The 23,047-nt window shown below is 46.7% G+C and overlaps 1 protein-coding gene across 1 annotated transcript in view; it reads right to left on the reverse strand.

Moving 5' to 3' along the window:
- Positions 1–23,047, reverse strand: part of PRPF3 (pre-mRNA processing factor 3) — a 64,591-nt gene that overhangs the window by 7,130 nt on the left and 34,414 nt on the right. Inside the window, exons 10-13 of the mRNA XM_069727111.1 lie at positions 21,540–21,683; positions 21,095–21,194; positions 20,810–20,923; positions 11,073–11,191 (exon numbers count right to left, since the gene is read on the reverse strand). Of these exons, the coding sequence (XP_069583212.1) occupies positions 11,073–11,191; positions 20,810–20,923; positions 21,095–21,194; positions 21,540–21,683 (477 nt within the window). The remainder of the gene's footprint in view (positions 1–11,072; positions 11,192–20,809; positions 20,924–21,094; positions 21,195–21,539; positions 21,684–23,047) is intronic.

Genomic DNA, 23,047 nt, shown 5'->3' on the forward strand with positions numbered 1-23,047 from the left:
GAAAGGAAGAGACCACCTTTGGTCAAATGGATGGTGACGGACGGAGAACCACCTTGTCCTGGTGAAAAATTAGAAAGGACAGGAAAGAGCGACTTGCTCAGATACCCGCCTGATCGATGTCACTGCAACCAGGAAGGCGACCTTCCATGAAAGGTGAATTAGAGAGATGTCCTGCAGAGGCTCAAACGGAGCCTCCTGTAGAACACCCAGAACCAAGTTAAGATCTCAGGCATCCAACGGCCTTCTATAGGGGGAAACCCCCCTGAATGAAAGTATTCACCGGTATCGTATAAGCAATCCGGCGCTGGAACAAAACAGATAAGGCAGCGATGTGGCCTTTGAGGGAACTAAGCGCTAGGCCTGAGTCCAGACCAGTCTGAAGGAACTGCAAAATAGTAGGGATGGATAAATCAAGAGGAGAATGTCCGTTTTCCCTGCACCATGCGAAAAACGTTTTCCAGGTGCAGTGATAAATGCGCTCCGATGCAGGTTTCCGAGTACTTATCATCGTGGAAACCACTTCTCGGGAGAATCCAGCTTGGGTTAAACACAGGGCCCCTGAGTTCTGGTGGCAAATCGGGCCCTGGGAGAGTAAATCTGGTCGATCCAGCAGTCGCCAGGGCACATCAATGAGGAGCTGAACCAACTCCGCTTACCACGCCCAGCGAGGCCAGTCAGGAGTGACTCGGATCACCGGAATCCCTTCCGCCTTGATCTTCCTGTTAACCCTCAGAAGTAACAGAAGTGGGGGGGGGGGAGGGAGGTGGAACACGTAAGGAAGGCAAAATTGACACCATGGAAGGACCAGTGCATCCGCCCTGCTGGCCTCTGGATCCCGGTACCTTGGCGTTTAGCCTCGATGCCATCAGGTCGAGGTCCGGAGTCCCCCAGCGATGACAAATCTGTTGGAGTACCTCCAGATGACATGACCACTCTGCCGAGACGAGACCCAGACGGCTGAGGAAGTCTGCCGCCCAGTTTTCCACGCCCGGGATGTGAACCGCTGAGATGACAGAGTGTTCCACTCTGGCCCAGAGGAGAATGTGTTCCACCTCACGCATTGCTGCCCTGATGCGAGTGCCCTCCTGTTGATTAATATACACCACAGCCGTGGCATTGTCTGACAGTATTCGGATGGGACGACTCACCATGAGGTGAAAGAATCGCCGCAGGGACATAAAAAAAAAAAAAAAAAAATTGCCTGGATTTCCAGGACGCTGATTGGAAGAAGCTACTCCCGAGGTGACCAGCGCCCCTGGGCAGTGTGATGACGAAAGACAGCCCCCCAGGCCAGGATACTGGCATTGGTGGTGACCACCAGCCATTGCACTGGAAAAAATTCTTTTCCCCTGGATGAGGGAAGACTATAACGTCCACCACCTGAGCGACCGCTTGACCCGCCGAGACCAGCTGCATAGATGGTCGAGAGAGAACAGATTCCTCTGAAAGTAGCGCAAGCTGCAAATGAACGAAGGTGTAGCTGGGCAAAGGGAACAGCTTCCATCGTTGCCACCATCTTACCCAGGAACCCCATGGCGAATCGGATAGAAATCGGCGATAAATTGCCCGAGCTCCCTGTTGAAGGGCTAAGACCTTGTCTCGAGGGAGAATCACCAACCCTCAGGAGATGTCCAGAGTCATTCCTAAAAAGGATATCTGCAGAGCCGGAACTGGGAAAGATATATTTAAAGGGAATATGTCACCCCAAAATTGGCCAATAAACTAAGGCCACCGGCATCAGGGGCATATGCCCCCGATGTATCCTAAAAGATAAGAAAAACAGGTTATATTATACTCACCCAGGGGCGGTCCAGGTGCAGACAAAGTACGCCTGCGCAGGAGCCACGGCAGGAAGACGAGGACGTCATCGTATGAAGATGGGAGGCGCCGGACCCGGACCGCGACGCCAATCGGACCGGACAGCAGCGGGACCGCCAATGGGTGAGTATAATATAACCTGTTTTTCTTATCTTTGAGGATACATCGGGGGCTTATCTACAGCATTACAGAATGCTGTAGATAAGCTCGATGCCGGTGGCCTTAGTTTATAGGCCAATTTTGGGGTGACAGATTCCCTTTAAGTTTCATCAGCCAGCCCAGGCGAGAAAGTGTGTCCAAAGTGATACGGATGCACTTCACGCAGGCTGGGAAAGACGGCCCCTTGATCAGAAGGTAGTCTAGGAATGGCACAATGACCGACCCCGCGAGTGCAGAATAGACATGACAGCCGCCATGACCTTTGTGAACACTCTGGGAGCAGTGGCGAGACCGAAGGGCAAAGCCGTAAACTGGAAATGTTCCCCTCAGACGGCGAAACACAGGAACCTTTGGTGAAGCAGAAAAATCGGGATATGAAGGCAAACATCCCGGATGTCGATGGATGCTAGGAACTCTCCTTTCTCCATCGATGTGATGGTAAACTTGTTTAGGAGCTTCAGATCCAGGATGGGCCGTACTGTTCCGACCTTCTTCAGAACCACGAATAAGTTTGCATAAAATCCTTCGAACCTCTCGTTTTTTGGGACCAAAATGATGACCCCGTCTTGGCGTAGCGAATCGATGACTTGGTAGAAAAGCAGGGACCGAGCCCCTCTGAGTGACGTGATACAGCTGAATACCCGAGGGGTCCATTTTCACTATAATGAGGCAGCAGAGTTACTCTGAACTCCGTCTGGCCTTTGTTCAGTGTTGTCTTTATTTTTCAAAAATGACCGGGGGGGGGGGGGGGTGAGGGGGTGGTTTGAGAGGGAAGAACTGTGCCAGAGAACGGGAAGAAAACTCTATCATGTATCTGGAAGACACCAGGTCTCTGACCCACTCGTCGGGAACAACGGAAAGCAGGATATGATGAAACAGGATTATAAGACCGCCTACTCTGCTGTTGTCAACCGGATAATGCAGTGAATCACTGGGCGGAGAATTTATGGGACCTGGATCCATTAGATGTAGATTGCTTGGGTTGGCCCTTCCATGACAGATTGGTCTTATATGAGACCCAGGCACCCGTCTCCACGAGGGGAACGCACCGATCCGGAAGAGGTGGTCTCATTGGACCAACCGAGATTACTATGTAAGAGCTGGAAGCACGCCTGTTGACAACGAAAGGGTCGCTTAATCTTCTGCTGGGGAAGGAATTTACTCTTTCCTCCTGTGGCGTCCAAGATAAGCTGATCCAGCTTCTCTCCAAATAAACAACTGCTCTGGTAGGGCAAAGACATCAGAGACTTTTTGGGCGCAGAGTCCGCATGACATTCCCTTAGCCTGTCGGATGGTAATGGCTTTCGAATCTAGGGATGTGTGCAACAAATATTCCCTGGCAAAGGAAATGTGATTGGCTAATTCTGTTGCTTCCGGGGGAAGGTCACTATCCTGAATGGCCCTGGTCAGGGAATCTGCCCAAGAAACCATAGCTTTAGCTACCCACGCCATGGTAAACGAAGACCCCGACCAGTAGATGAGGGATCTTGTAGGGACTCTTATTGCTTTTGCTAGAGATGCCATGGACTGCGACAGTGACGAAGACCGCTCAGGGGGACTAGATACACTGGGTTCCGTAGCAGTAGAGGGCTCCTGTGCGCCTTCAGGTTCACAGGCTTTGCAGAGTGGCGTACTCTGTCCCGAGGTAACGAAGTTTGGCAGGAGGTACATGAGGTAAAGAACACTGTATGTGCCTTGTTAGCCTTCCTGTATGTCTTAGAGAGTGACATGATGTACCCCGGTATCGTCCTGATTCTGCCAATAGACTTCAATAGGGAGTGCAGTGACTTTTACACCCCAGTAAATACTGCAGATAAGGGCCAATGAGTATCTGCGCAGCCAGGTGCCCAGGCGTGTGCTCAGAGCTTACCCAGGTCCTGTGCCCAGTGAAAGCGGTTCTCCGATTCGCTTTGCCCCTCTGAAAAGCGCCTCTCCACCTGTAAAGTCTGTTGGAAGACCTCCGGAGCCGGCTGGTGGAATAAAGATGGCCGCTGTGAAATGCAGAGGGGCGTGACATGAGCCTTTAGAAGTCTCGCACAGAGAGAGAAGCGCGAATTTGTGTGCACCAGAAGGCAAAACTACCAGTGCAGCGTCAAGACGTGGGTGGAGCTTTAGAATTCCAGGGACTAGATTTTTGCAGCTGGCCAGACTGTACCCAGAGGGGACGCCACGGAAGGTAGTACAAGCGTTGTGGAAGCCCTCCGCCGCGTCTTACCAAATGTGTGTGTCCCAGCATGGAGCCGCCGCAGATGGAGAGAACGCAAAAGACACGGGCTCACTGCTTCCAGGTCAGCTGTTTCGGAATGGACGGTGCAGGGGACCTCCATCCACCACTCCTTGGACGGGGAGGGTGTGAGGAACCGTCCGCCTTCCTTGCATCGATGCTGTTCATCAAAGGTGATGCAGTAGGACGCCATAAGAGGGGGTATGTGGGGGTGACACTCCGTGTTCCCATCGGTTGTCAGTGTGGGGAGAGCGGTGCCCTGAAGTGACCCAATTCCCCTAAAGAAGATCTCAGGCATACTGATCAAAGATGCAAGAGGGAGTACTTGGAGGCGACACTCCACGTTCCCGCCTGTTGAAGTTTTGGGGAGAGTGGTGCCCCTAAGGGATCCGTTGCTCCCTGTAATCCTTTGAAAAAATGTTAAAAATAGCTTAATCTGTAGATGTGGTCTGAAGATCAGAGCACATGTGCCTCCTTGTGACACCAAGCTTGAACTGGTTCGGCTGGAGCCATGGTATGGGTGCAGAGCTAATCTTTTTTGTATCTACTTAGTGTCAGCCTCCTAGAGGCAGCAGCATAACACCCATGGTCCTGTGTCCCCCAATGAGGAGATGGAGAAATTTTGTTTTAGCCCCAGATTTTAGATTTTCACACTGGTAAATAGGTAAAAATGGCACCAAATTTTGTCCCACAATTTCTGCTTAATGTAGAAATACCCCAAATGTTGCTGTACAGTGATGCTTAGCCACATAGTGGCAGTACCGTTATACAGAAGGCATCCTGAAACGTGTAATTTTCTATAATGGTTTGAGGACTCCACATACAGTGCCTTGCAAAAGTATTCGGCCCCCTGGAACTTTTCAACCTTTTCCCACATATCATGCTTTAAACAAAGATACCAAATGTAAATTTTTGGTGAAGAATCAACAACAAGTGGAACACAATTGTGAAGTTGAACGAAATGTATTGGTTATTCTAAATTTTTGTGGAAATTCAAAAAAATGTAAAGTGCAATATTATTCGGCCCCTTTAAATTAATACTTTGCTGCGCCACCTTTTGCTGCGATTACAGCTGCAAGTCGCTTGGGGTATGTCTCTATCAGTTGTGTACATCGAGAGACTGAAATTCTTGCCCATTGTTCCTTGGCAAACAGCTCGAGCTCAGTGAGGTTTGATGGAGATCATTTGTGAACAGTAGTTTTCAGCTCCTTCCACAGATTCTCGATTGGATTGAGGTCTGGTCTTTGACTTGGCCATTCTAACACCTGGAAACGTTTATTTGTGAAACATTCCATTGTAGATTTTGCTTTAAGTTTGGGATCATTGTCTTGTTGGAAGACAAATCTCCGTCCCAATCTCAGGTCTTTTACAGACTTCAACAGGTTTTCTTCAAGAATGGTCCTGTATTTGGCTCCATCCATCTTCCCATCAATTTTAACAATCTTCCCTGTCCCTGCTGAAGAAAAGCAGGCCCAAACCATGATGCTGCCACCACCATGTTTGACAGTGGGGATGGTGTGTTCAGGGTGGGGAGCTGTGTTGCCTTTATGCCAAACATATCATTTGGCATTGTTGCCAAAAAGTTTGATTTTGGTTTCATCTGACCAGAGCACCTTCTTCTACATGTTTGGAGTGTCTCCCAGGTGGCTTGTTACAAACTTTAAACAACACTTTTTTCTGGATATCTTTGAGAAATGGCTTTCTTTTTGCCACTCTTCCATAAAGGCCAGATTTGGGCAGTATACGACAGATTGTTGTCCTATGGACAGACTGTCCCACCTCAGCGGTTCATCCAGAGTAATCATGGGCCTCTTGGCGGCATCTCTGATCAATCTTCTCCTTCTTTGAGATGAAAGTTTAGAGGGACGGCCGGATGTTGCGATCAGTGTGTCATGAGTGGGAGAAGAGGGTTGCATTGACAATCCAACACAATGGGCAGTACTTTGAACACATTTTATAAGTGGACATAAACTTATAAATAACTCATGAAAGAATAAAGTTATGTTAAAACCAAGCACACCATTGTTTTTCTTGTTAAATTCTCAATAAGTTTCATGTGTCACATGACCCTCTTCTCATTGAAAAAAATAAAGTTGTATCCAAAATGGCCGACTTCAAAATGGCCGCCACAATCACCACCCATCTTGAATGTTTCCTCCCTCCCATATACTAAAACAGAAAGTTGATATCACCAACCATTCACATTTTATTTAGGTGTATCCATTAAAAGGTCCACCCAGTACTGTGTTTTCTCTTTTTAAATCATAATGACAACCCAAAACATCCAAATGACCCTGATCAAAAGTTCACATACCCCATTTTTTAATACTGTATATTGCCCACACTAATATCAATGACAGCTTGAAGTCTTTTGTGGTAGTTGTGGATGAGGTTCTTTATTTTTTCAGATGGAAAAGCTACCTACTCTTCTTGGCATAAAGTCTCTAGTTCCTGTAAATTCCTGGGCTGTCCAGCATGAACTGCGCGCTTGAGATCTCCCCAGAGTGGTTCAATGATATTGAGGTCAGGAGAGTGAGATGGCCACTCCAGAACCTTCAGTTTGTTCTGCTGTATCCAATGACAGGTCGACTTGGCCTTGTGTATTGGGATTGTTGTCATGTTGGAACTTGCAAGTACATCCCATGAGCAGCTTCCGGGCTGATAATTGCAAATTTGCCACGAGTCTTTGGTGATAACATGCTGCATTCATTTTTCCTTCAACTTTGACAAAGTTTCCTGTGCCTTTGTAGCTCACACATCCCCAAAACATCAGCGATCCACCTCCGTGCTTTACAGTAGGAATTGTGTTCCTTTCATCATAGGCCTTGTAACATTTATGGTTGTGGATAAAAAGTTTAATTTTGGTCTCATCACTCCAAATTACCTTGTTCCAGATGTTTTGAGGTTTGTCTCTGTGCTGTTCTGCGTATTGTAGGTGAGACACTTTGTGGCATTTGCGCAGTAATGGCTTTCTTCTGACGACTCGACCATGCAGCCTATTTTTCTTCAAGTGCCTCCTTATTGTGCACCAGAGTCCAGTATTTCAGTGGATGTTATTTATGGGTTTTTCTTTGCATCCCGAACAATTTTCCTGGTAGTTGTGGACATTTATGTTGGTCTATCTGACCGTGGTTTTATTTTGAGCCCCTGATTTTCCATTTGTTAATCACAGTTTGACCGCTGCTGACTGGTTTTATCAATTCCTTGGATATCTTTTTGTATCCTTTTCCTGTTATATACAGTTCAACTACCTTTTCCCGTAGATCTGTTGACAATTCTTTTGCTTTCCCCATGAGTCACAATCCAAAAACCTCAGTTGCTGGATGAAAGATGCAAGAGTCTGTCTGGATCCCAAAAACTCACTCATCTGATGCGGACCTTGTTAATCTGGGCGACGTGCGACCCAGGCGTGACTCTCTTTGGTCGTAACTCTCGTGTTTATTGAGGTAGTAAGGACTATAATGTTAGTAGTCTTGCCCAAGTACCACTAGTAGTATATTATTTCCAACAGGGTAAAACCGGGAATTGAACCCCAGTCTTCCATATTGGTGGCTGTGTACTTTAACCACTACGTTCTAACAGCCACCTGAGGTAAGTATTATTGTGTTAGGTGCCTTGACATATAATTTATTTTAATTTGTTTTTTCCACAGGGCAGAGCTGGGCTTAGAACCCGAGTCGTAGGCTATGCAGTTAACCATTACACTATAACAGTCACTATATATATTTTTATTATTATTTTATGATTTTTATTAAAGTGTTTTTACAACTGTTTTCACTTTAAAAAATTAAAAACACATTCCCACTATGGATGTTTCACTTTCTGCAGTCTGACTGCAGTTATAAGATATAGCAATGCAGGAGCATTGCAATACCTTAGAGCTTGTCACAGACGCAAGTTAGTTAGCGACTGGTGACCAGGATATGGCAATGATTGGGATCCCGAGAGGACGTCGAGGGGTCGCCGATCCAAGGACAGAAAGGCTTTCTTCCCTCTGTCTGCTCGCTAAGTGCTGTGATAGCAGCATGATTTTTCATCACATATTGTACTTCATGATAGTGGTATCATTTGTTTGATATGACTTGCATTTATTTCTGAAACTATCGGAAATTTTACAAAAATGTGAAAAATGTAGCATTTTTCAAACTTTGAATTCTTATGCCCCTAAATCAGAGTTATGTCATAATGTCATACAAAAATGGATTTTCAAATTGTTGAAAAAATGAGAAATTGCTGGTTAACTTTTAACCCTTCTAACTTCCTAACAAAAAAAAAGTTTAAACAATGATGCAGATATAGTAGACATGTGGGAAATGTTATTTATTAACTTTTTTTTTTTTTTAGGGACCACCTAGCATTTGAAGTGACTTTCAGGGGCCTATATGACAGAAAATACATCTGCTTGGCTATGCACCTGTATATTATCTTTATTATCTTTTTTAGTACAAGCATTGTGTATGTGCCACAGGCCCGCTAGGTAATTAGGAGATCCTTATGATATTTAGGACCTTATTGACATTTGTTCATGGGTACTTTTGCAGCAGGTAGTACAAGAGTTAAAAAATTACGTTATGTTATTCTGCCAATTTGCTCATATGTCCTTTACATGATCTGCATATTTTTGTAATGTATTATTGTATGGATCCTTGTAATTGTATGGGGGGAGATGTGGGTAGGTCCGTCTAGTTTTTAAATGGTTTTAAATGTTTGTTCCTCCCTGCTTTGCCTGTGTTTTTGGTGAGGTGTTATATATAATAAAATAAAATTTATTGCATTGAGTTGATCCCACTGTGTGCATATTCCTTTTTTCTTTTGTGTTCTGCTTATTACTTGTATATGCACGTGGTTGATCTCCTGAGTATACTCTCTGTGCGGTGCCCGCCTCTTTGTGTTCCTTAAAATACATAAGAGTGACACCACTCTAAAAACTGCACCTTTCAAGGTGGTCAAAACCACATTTAAGAAGTTTATTAACCCTTCAGGTACTTCACAGGAACTGGAGCAATGTGGAAGGAAATAAAATAACATTTATCCTTTTTTTTTTAATACAAAAAATACTGTTTGAGCACTGTTTGTGCGCACTGTAGGGCTATGAAGCGAAGGAGCGCCATTTGACTTTTTGAACACAAAAATTGCTGGAATTGAGAACGGACGCCATGTCGTGTTTGGAAAGCCCCTGAGGTACCTAAACAATGGAAACCCCCCATAAGTGTCCCCATTTTGGAAACTAGAATATACGTGAGCTCCTTGAAACCCCCAAAGTGGTTCACAGAAGTTTATAACGAAGAGCTGTGAAAATAAAAAAAATAAAAATCATATTTAAAACACAAATTTACTTCTAGCCCCCAATTTTTTTTTCACAAGGGTAACAGGAGAAAAAGGACCGCAAAATTTGTTGTGCATTTTCTCCTGAGTATGCAGATACCCCAGATGTGGAGGAAAACTACTGTTTGGGTGCACGGCAGGGCTCGGACAGGAAGGAGTGACGTTTTGGTACTCAGACTTTGATAGAATGGTCTGCTGGTGTTATGTCGCGTTTGGAGAGCCCCACATGTGCCTAAACAGTGGAAAAAAAACACATGTTACGCCATTTAGGAAACAAAACTCCCCCTCAAGGATTTTATGCAGGGGTATAGTGAGCATTGTGAACCCACAGGTACTACACAGAATTTGAACATTATGTAGCCATATTGAAAATTTCAATGTTTTTCACGAAAATGTTGTTTCAGCCCCAAATTTGTAATTTCCATAATGGATAATAGGAGAACAGGGACCCCATAATTTGTTGCACAATTCACCCCGAACGCGACTATACCCCGAATGTTGTCAAAAACTTCTGCTTGGGCACATGGCAGGGTTTGGAAAATAGGGAGTGCTATTTGCCTGGAATAGATTGTGAATGCCAAAACGCATTTGAAGAGCTCCAGACATGTGAAAGCAGCAGAATCCCACCCCCCCCCCTCAACAAGGGACCTCATTTTGGAAACTAGACCCCTCAAGGTATTCATCTAGGGGTGTAGTTAGTATTGTGAACACATAGGTGCCTCACAGAATTTAATAACAGAGAGACATGGAAATATTATGATTTTTATTGGTAACATTATGGGGCACATAATATTATTCAATCGCTTCCAGAATAAGGCTGGGATCACATTCTTGTGTTCTGTACTGTGCACTTATGTGGGGGTTTCCGTGTAAATCACACAAAAATGTGATTCAGATGAAACCTCCCATGGGAACCCACCATTAGGCAGATGGTGACACTTTGTACTCAGTTTGGTGTTTGTTCGGGTGATATTCATAGTTTTAGGAGCGCACAGATCTGTGGTCACCAACACTTGTGCACTAAAAAGATCCTATAATTGATGGGACACCGCTGAAACACAGACCAGTCAAAAGTGACTAAATCTGTCTCGAGAGAGTGGCTCAGTCCGTTGTTTCCTCAAAACCATGGTTTTGGGGAATATAGCTGGATCTCACAGGCCACTGTACCCTGGAGTTGTCACATGACCTCAGGTTACCATGGTAACCATCGGGACCCACAATTCTCATCGCTTGGGACCGATAGTTACTAAGGGAGTCAGAAGACCCCCTTGCAACAATTTAAAATAGCCCTGTCGTGATTGACAACAGTATTTAAGGGGTTAATCGACCCTGATCGGTCATAAAACAGGCAGAGTCCGATGCTGCAGGGTGTCAGCTGAAATATACTGTGGACACCAGCAGGAATAGCCACCAGACTACGCTAAACTCATTGGGCATTAAAAGGAGCATCGGCGGTTAAGGGGTTAAAGAAGGTTGCATAACTCAACATGCTCCACCTTCTGGCAACTGCAGGTGTTCAGAATAAACCTATCCACCCATCACTTACCTCCTTCCACTACCACCACATTCACATCTCTGTGTAATATAACTACTCCTGTCAGGTACAACTGGTTGGCGTTGGCTTCAATCTTGAATTTTTTCGATGGATTGGTTAAATTGCGAATACTGAGAAAAAAATATGCAAAAATTAAAAAAAAACAGGGAATTTTGTGTACTCACAGTAAAATACTTTTCTCCAAGCCACTCATTGGGGGACCATGGGTGTTATACTGCTGCCACTAGGAGGCTGACACTAAGTAGATACAAAAAAGATTAGCGCCTCCTCTGCAGTATACACCCAGACACTGGCTCCAGCAGAATCACTTCTGTGACAAAGCAGTAGGAAATCAAGAAGCATTATATGAGAGTATACATACGTCAAACCAAAGACCATACTCAAGCCTTCAGGCCAACAGGGTGGGTGCTGTGTCCCCCAATGAGTGGCTTGGAGAAAAGGATTTCACAGTGAGTACACAAAAATCCCTGTTTCTCCTTCCACTCATTGGGGACACAGGACCATGGCATGTCCCAAAGCAGTCCCTGGGTGAGGAAAGAACAGAAACAAACCCTATGCGCTAGCTGCCTAGAGATGCGCTACCGCCACCTGCAAAGATCCTTCTTCCCAGGCCTGCATCTGTGGAAGCCTGAGTGTTGACGTTGAAGTGCTTCGAGAATGTATGCAGACTGGACCAAGTCACAGCCTTGCAAACCTGTTCTGCTGATGCCTGGTGCCTAATGGCTCAAGAGGCACCCACCGACTAAGTGGAGTGTGCTTTAATCCCCGCCGGGATAGGCCTGTCTCTGACGAGGTAAGACTCCTGAATAGCTGAGCGTATCCACCTGGCTATTGTGGACTTTGAAGCGGCGAGTCCCTTCCTGTGGCCCTAAGGAAGAATGAACAGGGCATTCGTCTTACGGAAGGGGGCAGTCCGTGAGACGTACCTTCTGAGAGCCCTCACCAGATCCACAGTGTAAAGAGCCCTCTTAAAAGAGTGTACTGGTGCCGGACAAAACAAGGGCAGGACAATGTCCTCATTAAGGTGAAAATAAGAGACCATGTTAGGCAAGAAGGACGGAGGGCGGTCTGAGAACCACCTTGTCCTGGTGAAAAATTAGGAAATGAGCTTGACACGACAGGGCGACTAGCTCCAATACCCGCCTGATTGACGTCACCGCGACAAGAAAAGTGACCTTCCAAGAAAGGAAAGTCAGAGCGATGTCCTGCAGCGGATCAAAAGGAGACTCTTGTAGAGCACCCAGGACCAAGTTACAGTTGTGGCCAAAAGTATTGACACCCCTGCAATTCTGTCAGATAATACTCAGTTTATTCCTGAAAATGATTGCAAACACAAATTCTTTGTTATTATTATCTTCATTTAATTTGTCTTAAATGAAAAAACACAAAAAGAATTGTCCTAAAGCCAAATTGGATATAATTCCCCACCAAACATAAAAAAGGGGGTAGACAAAAGTATTGGCACTGTTCGAAAAATCATGTGATGCTTCTCTAATTTGTGTAATTAACAGCATCTGTAACTTACCTGTGGCACCTAACAGGTGTTGGCAATAACTAAATCACACTTGCAGCCAGTTGACATGGATTAAAGTTGACTCAACCTCTGTCCTGTGTCCTTGTGTGTACCACATTGAGCATGCAGAAAAGAAAGAAGACCAAAGAACTGAGGACTTGAGAAACCAATTTGTGAGGAAGCATGAGCAATTTCAAGGCTACAAGTCCATCTCTAAAGACCTGAATGTTCCTGTGTCTACCGTGCGCAGTGTCATCAAGAAGTTTAAAGCCCATGGCACTGTGGCTAACCACCCTAGATGTGGACGGAAAAGAAAAATTGACAAGAGATTTCAACGCAAGATTGTGCGGATGTTGGATAAAGAACCTCGACTAACATCCAAACAAGTTGAAGCTGCCCTGCAGTCCGAGGATACAACAGTGTCAACCCGTACTATCAGTCGGCGTCTAAATGAAAAGGGACTGTATGGTAGGAAACCCAGGAAGACCCCACTTACTACCCCGAGACATAAAAAAGCCAGGCTGGAGTTTGCCAAAACTTACCTGAAAAAGCCTAAAACGTTTTGGAAGAATGTTCTCTGGTCAGATGAGACAAAAGTAGAGCTTTTTGGGCAAAGGCATCAATATAGAGTTTACAGGAGAAAAAAAAAGAGGCATTCAAAGAAAAGAACACGGTCCATACAGTCAAACATGGCGGAGGTTCCCTGATGTTTTGGGGTTGCTTTGCTGCCTCTGGCACGGGACTGCTTGACCGTGTGCATGGCATTATGAAGTCTGAAGACTACCAACAAATTTTGCAGCATAATGTAGGGCCCAGTGTGAGAAAGCTGGGTCTCCCTCAGAGGTCATGGTTCTTCCAGCAGGACAATGACCCAAAACACACTTCAAAAAGCACTAGAAAATGGTTTGAGAGAAAGCACTGGAGACTTCTAAGGTGGCCAGCAATGAGTCCAGACCTGAATTCCATAGAACACCTGTGGAGAGATCTAAAAATGGCAGTTTGGAGAAGGCACCCTTCAAATATCAGGGACCTGGAGAAGTTTGACAAAGAAGAATGGTCTAAAATTCCAGCAGAGCATTGTAAGAAACTCATTGATGGTTACCGGAAGCGGTTGGTCGCAGTTATTTTGGCTAAAGGTTGTGCAACCAAGTACAGTTATATGAAAAAGTTTGGGCACCCCTATTAATCTTAAAGGGAACCTGTCACCCCGAAAATCGCGGGTGAGGCAAGCCCACCGGCATCAGGGGCTTATCTGAAGCATTCTGTAATGCTTTAGATAAGCCCCCGATGTTAACTGAAAAAGGAGAAAAAGACGTTATATTATACTCACCCAGGGGCGGTCCCGCTGCTGGTCAGGTCGGATGGGCGTCTCCGGTCCGCTGCGGCGCCTCCCATCTTCATTACAAGACGTCCTCTTCTGATCTTCAGCCACGGCTCCGGCGCAGGCGTACTTTGCTTTGCCCTCTTGAGGGCAGAGGATAGTACTGCAGTGCGCAGGCGCCGGAAAGGTCAGAGGCCCGGCGTCTGCGCACTGCAGTACTTTGTCTGCCCTCAACAGGGCAGAGCAAAGTACGCCTGCGCCGGAGCTGTGGCTGAAGATCAGAAGAGGACGTCTTATGTTATGTGGACCCGTTGAAGCACATTCAGTTGCGAAACGGCCGTCGTCCAGCCTCCATCACCGCACCCTCCGTCCCACCTGATGTCCTAAATGGATGTATGCACACAATTTTTGTTCCAATAAAGAGCACGTGAATATAGCTTCTTCTGGGTGAGTGCTTTCTTGGACGATGTTCAATGATATTCAGGTCTGGGGACTGGGATGGCCATTCAAGAACAGTGTAATTGTTCGTCTGCATCAATGCCTGAGTAGATTTGGAGCTGTGTTTTGGATCATTGTCTTGCTGAAAGATCCATCCCCTGCGTAACTTCAACTTTGTCACTGATTCATGAACATTATTGTCAAGAATCTGCTGATACTGAGAGGAATCCATGCGTCCCTCAACTTAACAAGATTCCCGGTGCCGGCATTGGCCACACAGCCCCAAAGCATGATGGAACCTCCACCAAATTTTACTGTGGGTAGCAAGTGTTTTTCTTGGAATGCTGTGTTTTTTGGCCGCCATAAAAACGCCTTTTTGGATGACCAAACAACTCAATCTTGGTTTCATCAGTCCACAGGACCTTCTTCCAAAAAGAAATTGGCTTCTCCAAATGTGCTTTTGCATACCTCAGCCGACTCGGTTTGTGGCGTGCTTGCAGAAACGGCTTCTTTCGCATCACTCTCCCATACAGCTTCTCCTTGTGCAAAGTGCGTTGTATAGTTGATTGATGCACAATGACACCATCTGCAGCAAGTTGATGCTGCAGCTCTCTGGAGGTGGTCTTAGGATTGTCTGACTGATTTCACCATTCTTCTTCTCTGCCTTTCTGATGTTTTTCTTGGCCTGCCACTTCTGGCCTTAACAAGAACTGTACCTGTGTTCTTCCATTTCCTTACTATGTTCCGCACAGTGGAAATTGACAGGTTAAATCTCTGAGACAGCTTTTTGTATCCTTCCCCTGAACAACTATGTTGAATAATCTTTGTTTTCAGATCATTAGACAGTTGTTTTGAGGAGCCCATGATGCCACTCTTCAGAGGAGATTCAAACAGGAGAACAACTTGCAAGTGGCCACTTTAAGTAGCTTTTCTTAAGATTGCATACACCTGGCTATGAAGTTCAAAGCTCAATGAGGTTAGAAAACCAAAAAAAGTGCTTTAGTAAGTCAGTAAAAAGAAGGTAGGAGTATTTAAAACAAGAAAATGATAAGGGTGCCCATAGTTATGCACCTGTCAAATTTTGTTTGAATGCAGATTGCACATTTTCTGTTAGTACATTAAACCTCATTTCAAGGCAGAAACATTACTGTGTCCAACAGTTATTAGATATATGAAACTGAAATAGCTGTTGCAAAAAAATTTTTTTTTATAAAACATTAAGCTTAAGATTAATAGGGGTGCCCAAACTTTTTCATATAACTGTATTAGGCTGAGGGTGCCAATACTTTTGTCTGGCCCATTTTTGGAGTTTTGTGTGAAATGATCAATGTTTTGCTTTTTGCTTCATTCTCTTTTGTGTTTTTTCATTTAAGACAAATTAAATGAAGATAATAATACCAAAGAATTTGTGATTGCAATCATTTTCAGGAAGAAACGGAGTATTATCTGACAGAATTGCAGGGGTGTCAATACTTTTGGCCACAACTGTAAGGTCCCAGGCATCCAAGGGCATTCTATAGGGGAGTACCACATGAGAGACCCCCTGAATGAAAGATCTGTTGGAAAACCTCCGAATGAAGTGACACCACAAATAATAATAATAATAATAATTTTATTTATACAGCGCCAACATATTCCGCAACGCTTTACAAATTATAGAGGGGATTTGAACAGACAATAGACCTTACAGCGTAACAAAATCATAGTTCAAAATAGATACCAAGAGGAATGAGGGCCCTGCTCGCAAGCTTACAATCTATAGGAAAAAGGGAGACACGAGAGGTGGATGGTAACAATTGCTTTCGTTGTTCGGACCAGCCATAGTGTAAGGCTCGGGTGTTCATGTAAAGCTGCATGAACCAGTTAACAGCCTACGTATGTAACAGTACAGACACAGAGGGCTATTAACTGCATGAAGTGTATGAGAACATGATGTGAGGAACCTGATTATGGTTTAAGTTTTTTTTTTTTTAATGGGCCACACAGGGATAGTTAGGTTAATGCATTGAGGCCAGTCTGAACAAATGCGTTTTTAGGGCACGCTTAAAACTGTGGGGATTGGCGATTACTGATGGCTGAGAAAATCTGCAGCCAAGTTTTCCACGTCCAGAATGTGAACTGCTGAGACAGTGGTTCAACTCAGCCCAGTGCAGAATGTGTTCCACCTCACGCATTGCCGCCCTACTGCAGGTGTTCCCCTGATGGTTGATATATGCCACCGCCGTGGCATCATTCGATTGTGTCCGGATGGGACGACCCACCAGGAGGTGATGGAACCACCGCAAGGCCAACCAAATCGCCCGGATTTCCAGAACGTTGATCGACAAAAGCGACTCCCGAGGTGACAAGCGCCCTTGAGTGGTGTGGTGATGAAAGACGGCCCCCCAGCCAAGAATACTGGCGTCGGTGGTGACCACAAGCCATTGAACGGGAGAAAAGATTTCACCTGGGTGAGGGAAGGCCGCAACGTCCACCACCTGAGGGCCTGCAGGACAAGCGACACAGCCGGTTGAGAGAGAACGGGTTCCTGTCCCAGGCTGCTAGAAGCGCAAGCTGCAGAGGATGGAGGTGTAATTGGGCAAAGGGAACAGCTTCCACAGCTGCCACCATCTTGCCCCGGACCCCCATGCCAAAACGGATGGAGTGAGCATAAGGGCGACAAAGCGCCCAGGCTCCCTGTTGAAGGGCTAAGACATAGTCTAGAGGGAGAATCACCAACTCTCGGGAGGTGTCCAGGATCATTCCTAAAAAGGATATCTGCTGTGCTGGAACGAGGAAAGATTTGTTTAAATTTGTTAGCCAGCTTAGGCGAGAAAGTGTATCCAAGGTGATACGGACGCACTCTGCGCAGGATTGGAAAGATGGCCCTTTAATCATAAGGTCGTCTAGGGATGGCAGAACTTCCACGACCTGAGAGTGCAGAGTGGACATAACGGCCGCCATGACCTTAGTGAATACTCAGGGAGCGGTGGCGAGGACGAAGGGCAAAGCTGTGAATTGGAACTGTTCCTCGCGCATAGCGAAGCGTAGGAACTGGTGTGAGGGGGAAAAAAATTGGGATGTGAAGGTAAGCATCCCGGATTTCAATGGATGCGAAGAACTCCCCCTTCTCCACTGAAATGATGACGGAACGGAGGGATTCCATCCTGAAGTGTCAGACCCTGACAAACTTGTTTAGTAGTTTCAAGTCCAGAATGGGCCGCATCGTTCCGTCCTTCTTCGGGTCCACGAGTACGTGCGAGTAGAACCCTTTGAAGCTCTCGCTTTCTAGAACCAGAATAATGACCCTGACTTGGCATTGCGTATCGATGGCTCGGTAGAAAGGCTGTGCCCTCGCCTCTGTTTTGGGGAGACTAGAAGGGAAGAACCGTGCCCCGGAGGAAAATTCTATCTTGTATCCGGAGGACACCAGGTCCCTGACCCATTTGTTGTGAACGATGGAGAGCCAGGCACGATGAAACAGAAGTAGACGGCCGCCTACCCTGCTAGTGTCGACTGTATAATGCCACGAGTCATTGAGCCGAGAATCTATGGAACCTGGATCCCTTAGATGTAGATTGCGTGGGAGGGCCCCTTCCATGACGGATTGGTCTTATACGAGACCCCTGTCCCCATGAGGGGAATGCCTCCATCTGGAAGAGGTGGTTGCATTGGACCAGCCGGGATTGCTACGAAAGGACCAGAAACGCGTTTGTTGCTGGTGGCGGAAGGGTCGTCCAGTCTTCTGCTGGGAATTTAGTTTTTCCTCCTGTGGCGTCATAGATAAGCTGATCCAGCTTATCTGTGGCGTCATAGATAAGCTGATCCAGCTTCTCACCAAATAGATGACGACTCTGGTAAAGCAGAGAAGTTAAGGATTTTTTGGACACAGAGTCCGCTCGCCCTTCCCTGAGCCACAGGGCTCTTCTGATGATGATGGCGTTAGAGGCTGCAAGTTTAGCAGAGTTAGCCGTGTCCAGGGTAGAATGTACCAAGTAGTCCCCAGCCAGGGAGATCTGATTGGCCAGATCCGCTGCCTCCGGGGGGAGGTCACTATCCTGAATAGATCTGGTCAGGGTATCTGCCCAAGAGACCATCGCTTTTAGCTGCGGCAAAGGAGGGTGAGAATGCCGAGCCCGAAGCTTCAAAAAACTGAGCGGGCAAGATTTTCTATCTGAAGGTCCACAATGGAGAATCCGTCAGGTAAGTATAAGAGGGTCTTGGTGGCCAGGCGAGATACAGGTGGATCAACTGGAGGGGATTCGGCCCATTCTTTGCGCAGAAAAAGGGTATCTCGCCTCCAGAGGCTTCTGACCTGTGACGCGGTTGTCCGGTCGCTCCCTGTGCCACTGAATTATGTCCTGAAACTCGGGATGGTTGGAGAAAACCCTGTGCAGGTGTTTGGTCCTCTTGAAGGATAGAGTATTCCGGGACAGCGATAGAGTCCTCACCAACCTTCAAAGTCTGGTTGACGGCTTCAATGAGACTATCTACCGTCGCCTGATAATCTGGTGAGTCTAGGTCAAGGGGCATTTCAGAATCAGACTCAAGAGTCCTGGTCACTGCGACCCACGGGTGAGGGGGAGTGGGAAACGGAGCTCACGGATGCCGAGGCGCGAGAGGGCCCGGGAGACGCGCTATGGACCAGTTTCCTAGATGTCTGTGGAGTGATTGACTGAGGGCGGCCCCTACTGGCCGACAGTTCCTGATAGGGATAGGAACCCTCTAAGACAGACGAACGCCCTGACCGGTGGAGGGATCCTGGAGGAACTTAATCGCTCTAGCTAGTGAAGCCATGGACTGTAACAGTGACGAAGCCCACTCGGGGGGACTAGGTACACTGGGCTCGGTAGTGGCAGGTTCCTGAACGCATTCGGGATCACAGGCCTTGCAGAGAGGCGTAGTCTGTCCCCGTGGCAACGCTGGGTGAGTGGACAAGTGACCACTCTCTTCCGATGGAGCTGGGATGCGAGTGAAGCTCACCGAGTGCAGTGGAAGCTGGCTGCACGTGTAGAGAGGCACCCAGTAGAAAAAAAGATGGCCGCCGGGAACACCAAAGAATCTTTCCGAGCAAGAAGCGCCAATACGTGGGCGGAGCCTGTTGTCGCCCATCATGAAGTGGGCAGAGTTTCCAGGTTGCGGCCGTGGATAGGCCTAAAGCCAGGGCCTAAATTTCCACCGCCGGCTGGACCGCGCCAGGGAGCATGTGGGATGGCGCTGAAAGAGCTCTTACAGGCCCCCTGCACTGGGGATGCTGACGCTTTCCGGAGCTTGCCTGCCCTGAGCCCACACCTACCTGCGGTGTGCGTCCCAGTATGGAACCGATGCAGGAGAAGACAACTGAAGCGCAGGGCCCAGGCTGTCGTGACAGGTCAGCTGCTGAGGACGGTGCAGGGACCCTCTATCCACCATCCATTTAACAGGGAGGCGGAGAGGGACTGTCCGCCTCCTTCCATCACCTCTGTTTATCAGTGGTGATGCAGTGGGGGCCGCATGGACTCCATAAGTGAATTTGGACTTCCGAGGGGTTAACTCCCCCAGGATGGGACAAGGCCATTGTGCGGCTGTAGTAAGCTTGGATGCAGAGGGTGGTACATGGAGGCGACACTCAATGATCCCATCAGTTGTTGGTGTGAGGAGAGCGGTGCTCTGAAGGGGACCGCCACCCTTAAAAATAGATCTTAGGCATACCTTGGTAAACGATGCAGGAGGGGGTACGTGAAGGAAACACTCCACGTTCCCGCCTGTTGTAGGTTTGGGGAGAGCGGAGCCCTTAAGGGATCCGTTGCCCCTTCAAATCCTTGCAAAAAATTGAAAGCAAAAATAAAAAAGGATGTGTTCTCAAGAACACATGTGCCTCCTACGGACACTAAGCTTTAACTGGATCGGCTGGAGCCAGTGTCTGGGTGTATACGGCAAAGGAGGAGCTAATCTTTTTTGTGTTGACTTAGTGTCAGCCACCTAGTGGCAGCAGCATAACACCCATGGTCCTGTGTCCCCCAATGATGCAAAGAAGAAATAATAAAAATTAGAAGAGAGAGAACATATAGTGGCCATGGAAAACCACTATGACCAACCACAAAAAAGCCCCCTGGAGAGCAGAGTGCAAATGTGGTGGTCGATCAAATGCAGCTCCGCTCCATTAATTCTTAAAGGGAGACCACTGGACGCTCGGTTATATGGCAGTCCCATGGAGAATAAATGGGGCAGAGGTGCACATGATCGAACACTGTTTAGAGCCCCGTTTCTCAGGATCGGTGGAGGTCTAAGCGATCAGACCCCAAAAAACTAGGAAACCATCCACGCCAATATATTTTGGATAGGGAATAACTTCAAAACTGGGAGAGACGCCTTTGTGCTCAATATTTTTCCTATATTTTGCAGATATGTTCAGGTGACCCTATTAAGATAAGGGGATGGCTCATCCAATGTATTTCCTCAATATGAAAGACTACCAATGAGCCGCATAGCCATTACCTATATACAGCCACGTGGACCCCTTGTGTAATATCTTCCTTTAACTTTTTCACTTTCTTCTCCTTCCTCTGCTCGGTAGTCAGTTTTCTGGCCGCATTTGCCTCTTCGTGGGCCCTGAAATGAAAAGAGCCCTATCATTCCTAATGAATATGGTGCCAAGCTGCCTGACTCATCGTATGGCCGAGCTATGAGCGTCTTGTTGAGTTGTCCACTGACAAGCAGTCAAAGGTACAGAATCAATGTGCAGTCCTATAGCGGCAAAGGCAGATTTTTCAAAATACTTACTTCTGTCGTTTTGCCATCTGTGCCCGCACGTGGGCCTCTACTTTTGTGGGGTCCTGTATCGCCTCCGTGCCCAACACTCGCATTAAGTTGGATATTCGCACTAAGAGAAAGAAAGTGAAGACAAACAATTAGGAGCGTTAATCCCTTCATTTTCCGTTTTAATTTTTACCTCTCCTCCTTCCAAGAGTCACAAAAATGTTTATTTTACCATCAGCAAAGACGTACAAGAACTTGATTTTTTGCAGGACTAATTGTATTTTTGAATGACACCAATAATTTTACCATATTATGTAATAGAATAAAAAAAATTCCCACGGGTAGAAATGTTTCAGAGCATTTCATACTCCGACCATGCTCCCATCCTCAGGCAGACTTACCTTCAGGAATCAGTGAGAGTGGAATGACAATATTCATTAAAGACACAAATCTGGGGACATAGCCCTACCTTTAGGTTCCGGCGGAGGCATCAGACCTAATCGCACTTTCTCCTGCAGTTCCTTCTGTGCTTCTCTTCTTGTCTGGCGCCGCAGCTTCTTCTGTTCTTTTTGAGTGAGATAAATCCCAAGTGTCACTGGTGCGTCTCTGTCAACTGAATAAAAAAAAAAAAAAAAGCAAAATGAGCATTTCAAAATGGTAAAAAAAAACAAACAAACATGCAGATCCTGTAGCTGGATCCAGGGGGTGGAGTCACTGACACTTTGTAACTCCCAACCCAACAAAGGACGCCATACTATAAAATCCATATAGGTCTTCTGCTATTCTGTTAAGACTCTTTCCATATACCGTATATACTCGAGTATAAGCCAAGATTTTCAGCCCCAAACAATGGGCTGAAAGTGCCCCTCTCGGCTTATACTCGAGTCATGGAAGGCGGGGGGAGGAGGGGGGGTCGTCGGGTGAGGGGGAGCGACGCCAGTCAAATACTCACCTGCTCCCAGCACTCCTGGCGCGGTCCCTGCATGTCCCACGGTCTTCAGGAGCTGCAGCTTCTTCCTTTGTTCAGCGGTCACTGGTACCGCTCATTAAAGTAATGAATATGGACTCCACTCCCATAGGGGTGGAGCCGCATATTCATTACTGTAATGAGCGGTGCCACGTGACCACTCACTACAGGAAGAAGCTGCCGCGCCCGGAGACGTGGGACATGCAGGGACCAGGAGCGCTGGGAGCAGGTGAGTATGTCATATTCACCTTTCCGCGTTCCACCGACGCCCTGTCTTCCGCGTCCTCTGCACTAGCTGTTCAGGTCACAGGGCGCGATAACGTATTAGTGTGCTCGCCGCCCTCTGCCTCAACAGTCAGTGCGGAGAGACGGGACGCTGAGCAGCAGCGAAGAGAGGGGAGTATGTCATTTTTTTTTTTTGTGCAGCAGCATTACATGTGGCACAATGCTATATGGAGAGTCTATGGGGCCATAAAGAACTGCATGGAGCATTATATGAGGCATCTATGGAGCCATAACTGCATGGAGCATTATATGGGGCCATAACAGTTATGGGGCCATAACTGCATGGAGCATTATATGGAGCATCTATGGGGACATAACTGCATGGAGCATTATATGGAGCATCTATGGGGCCATAACTGCATGGAGCATTATATGGAGCATCTATGGGGACATAACTGCATGTAGCATTATATGGAGCATCTATGGGGCCATAACTGCATGGAGCATCTATGGGGTCATAACTGCATGGAGCATTATATGGAGCATCTATGGGGCCATAACTGCATGGCGCATTATATGGGGCATTTATGGGGCCATAACTGCATGGAGAATTATATGGGGCCATAACTGCATGGAGCATTATATTGGGCATCTATGGGGCCATAACTGCATGGAGCATTATATGGGGCCATAAAGAACTGCATGGAGCATTATTTGGAGCATTTATGGGGCCATAAAGAACTGCATGAAGCATTATATGGAGCATCTATGGGGCCATAAAGAAC

Source organism: Ranitomeya imitator, chromosome 1 (assembly GCF_032444005.1).
Source record: "Ranitomeya imitator isolate aRanImi1 chromosome 1, aRanImi1.pri, whole genome shotgun sequence".
Lineage (NCBI taxonomy): Eukaryota > Metazoa > Chordata > Amphibia > Anura > Dendrobatidae > Ranitomeya > Ranitomeya imitator.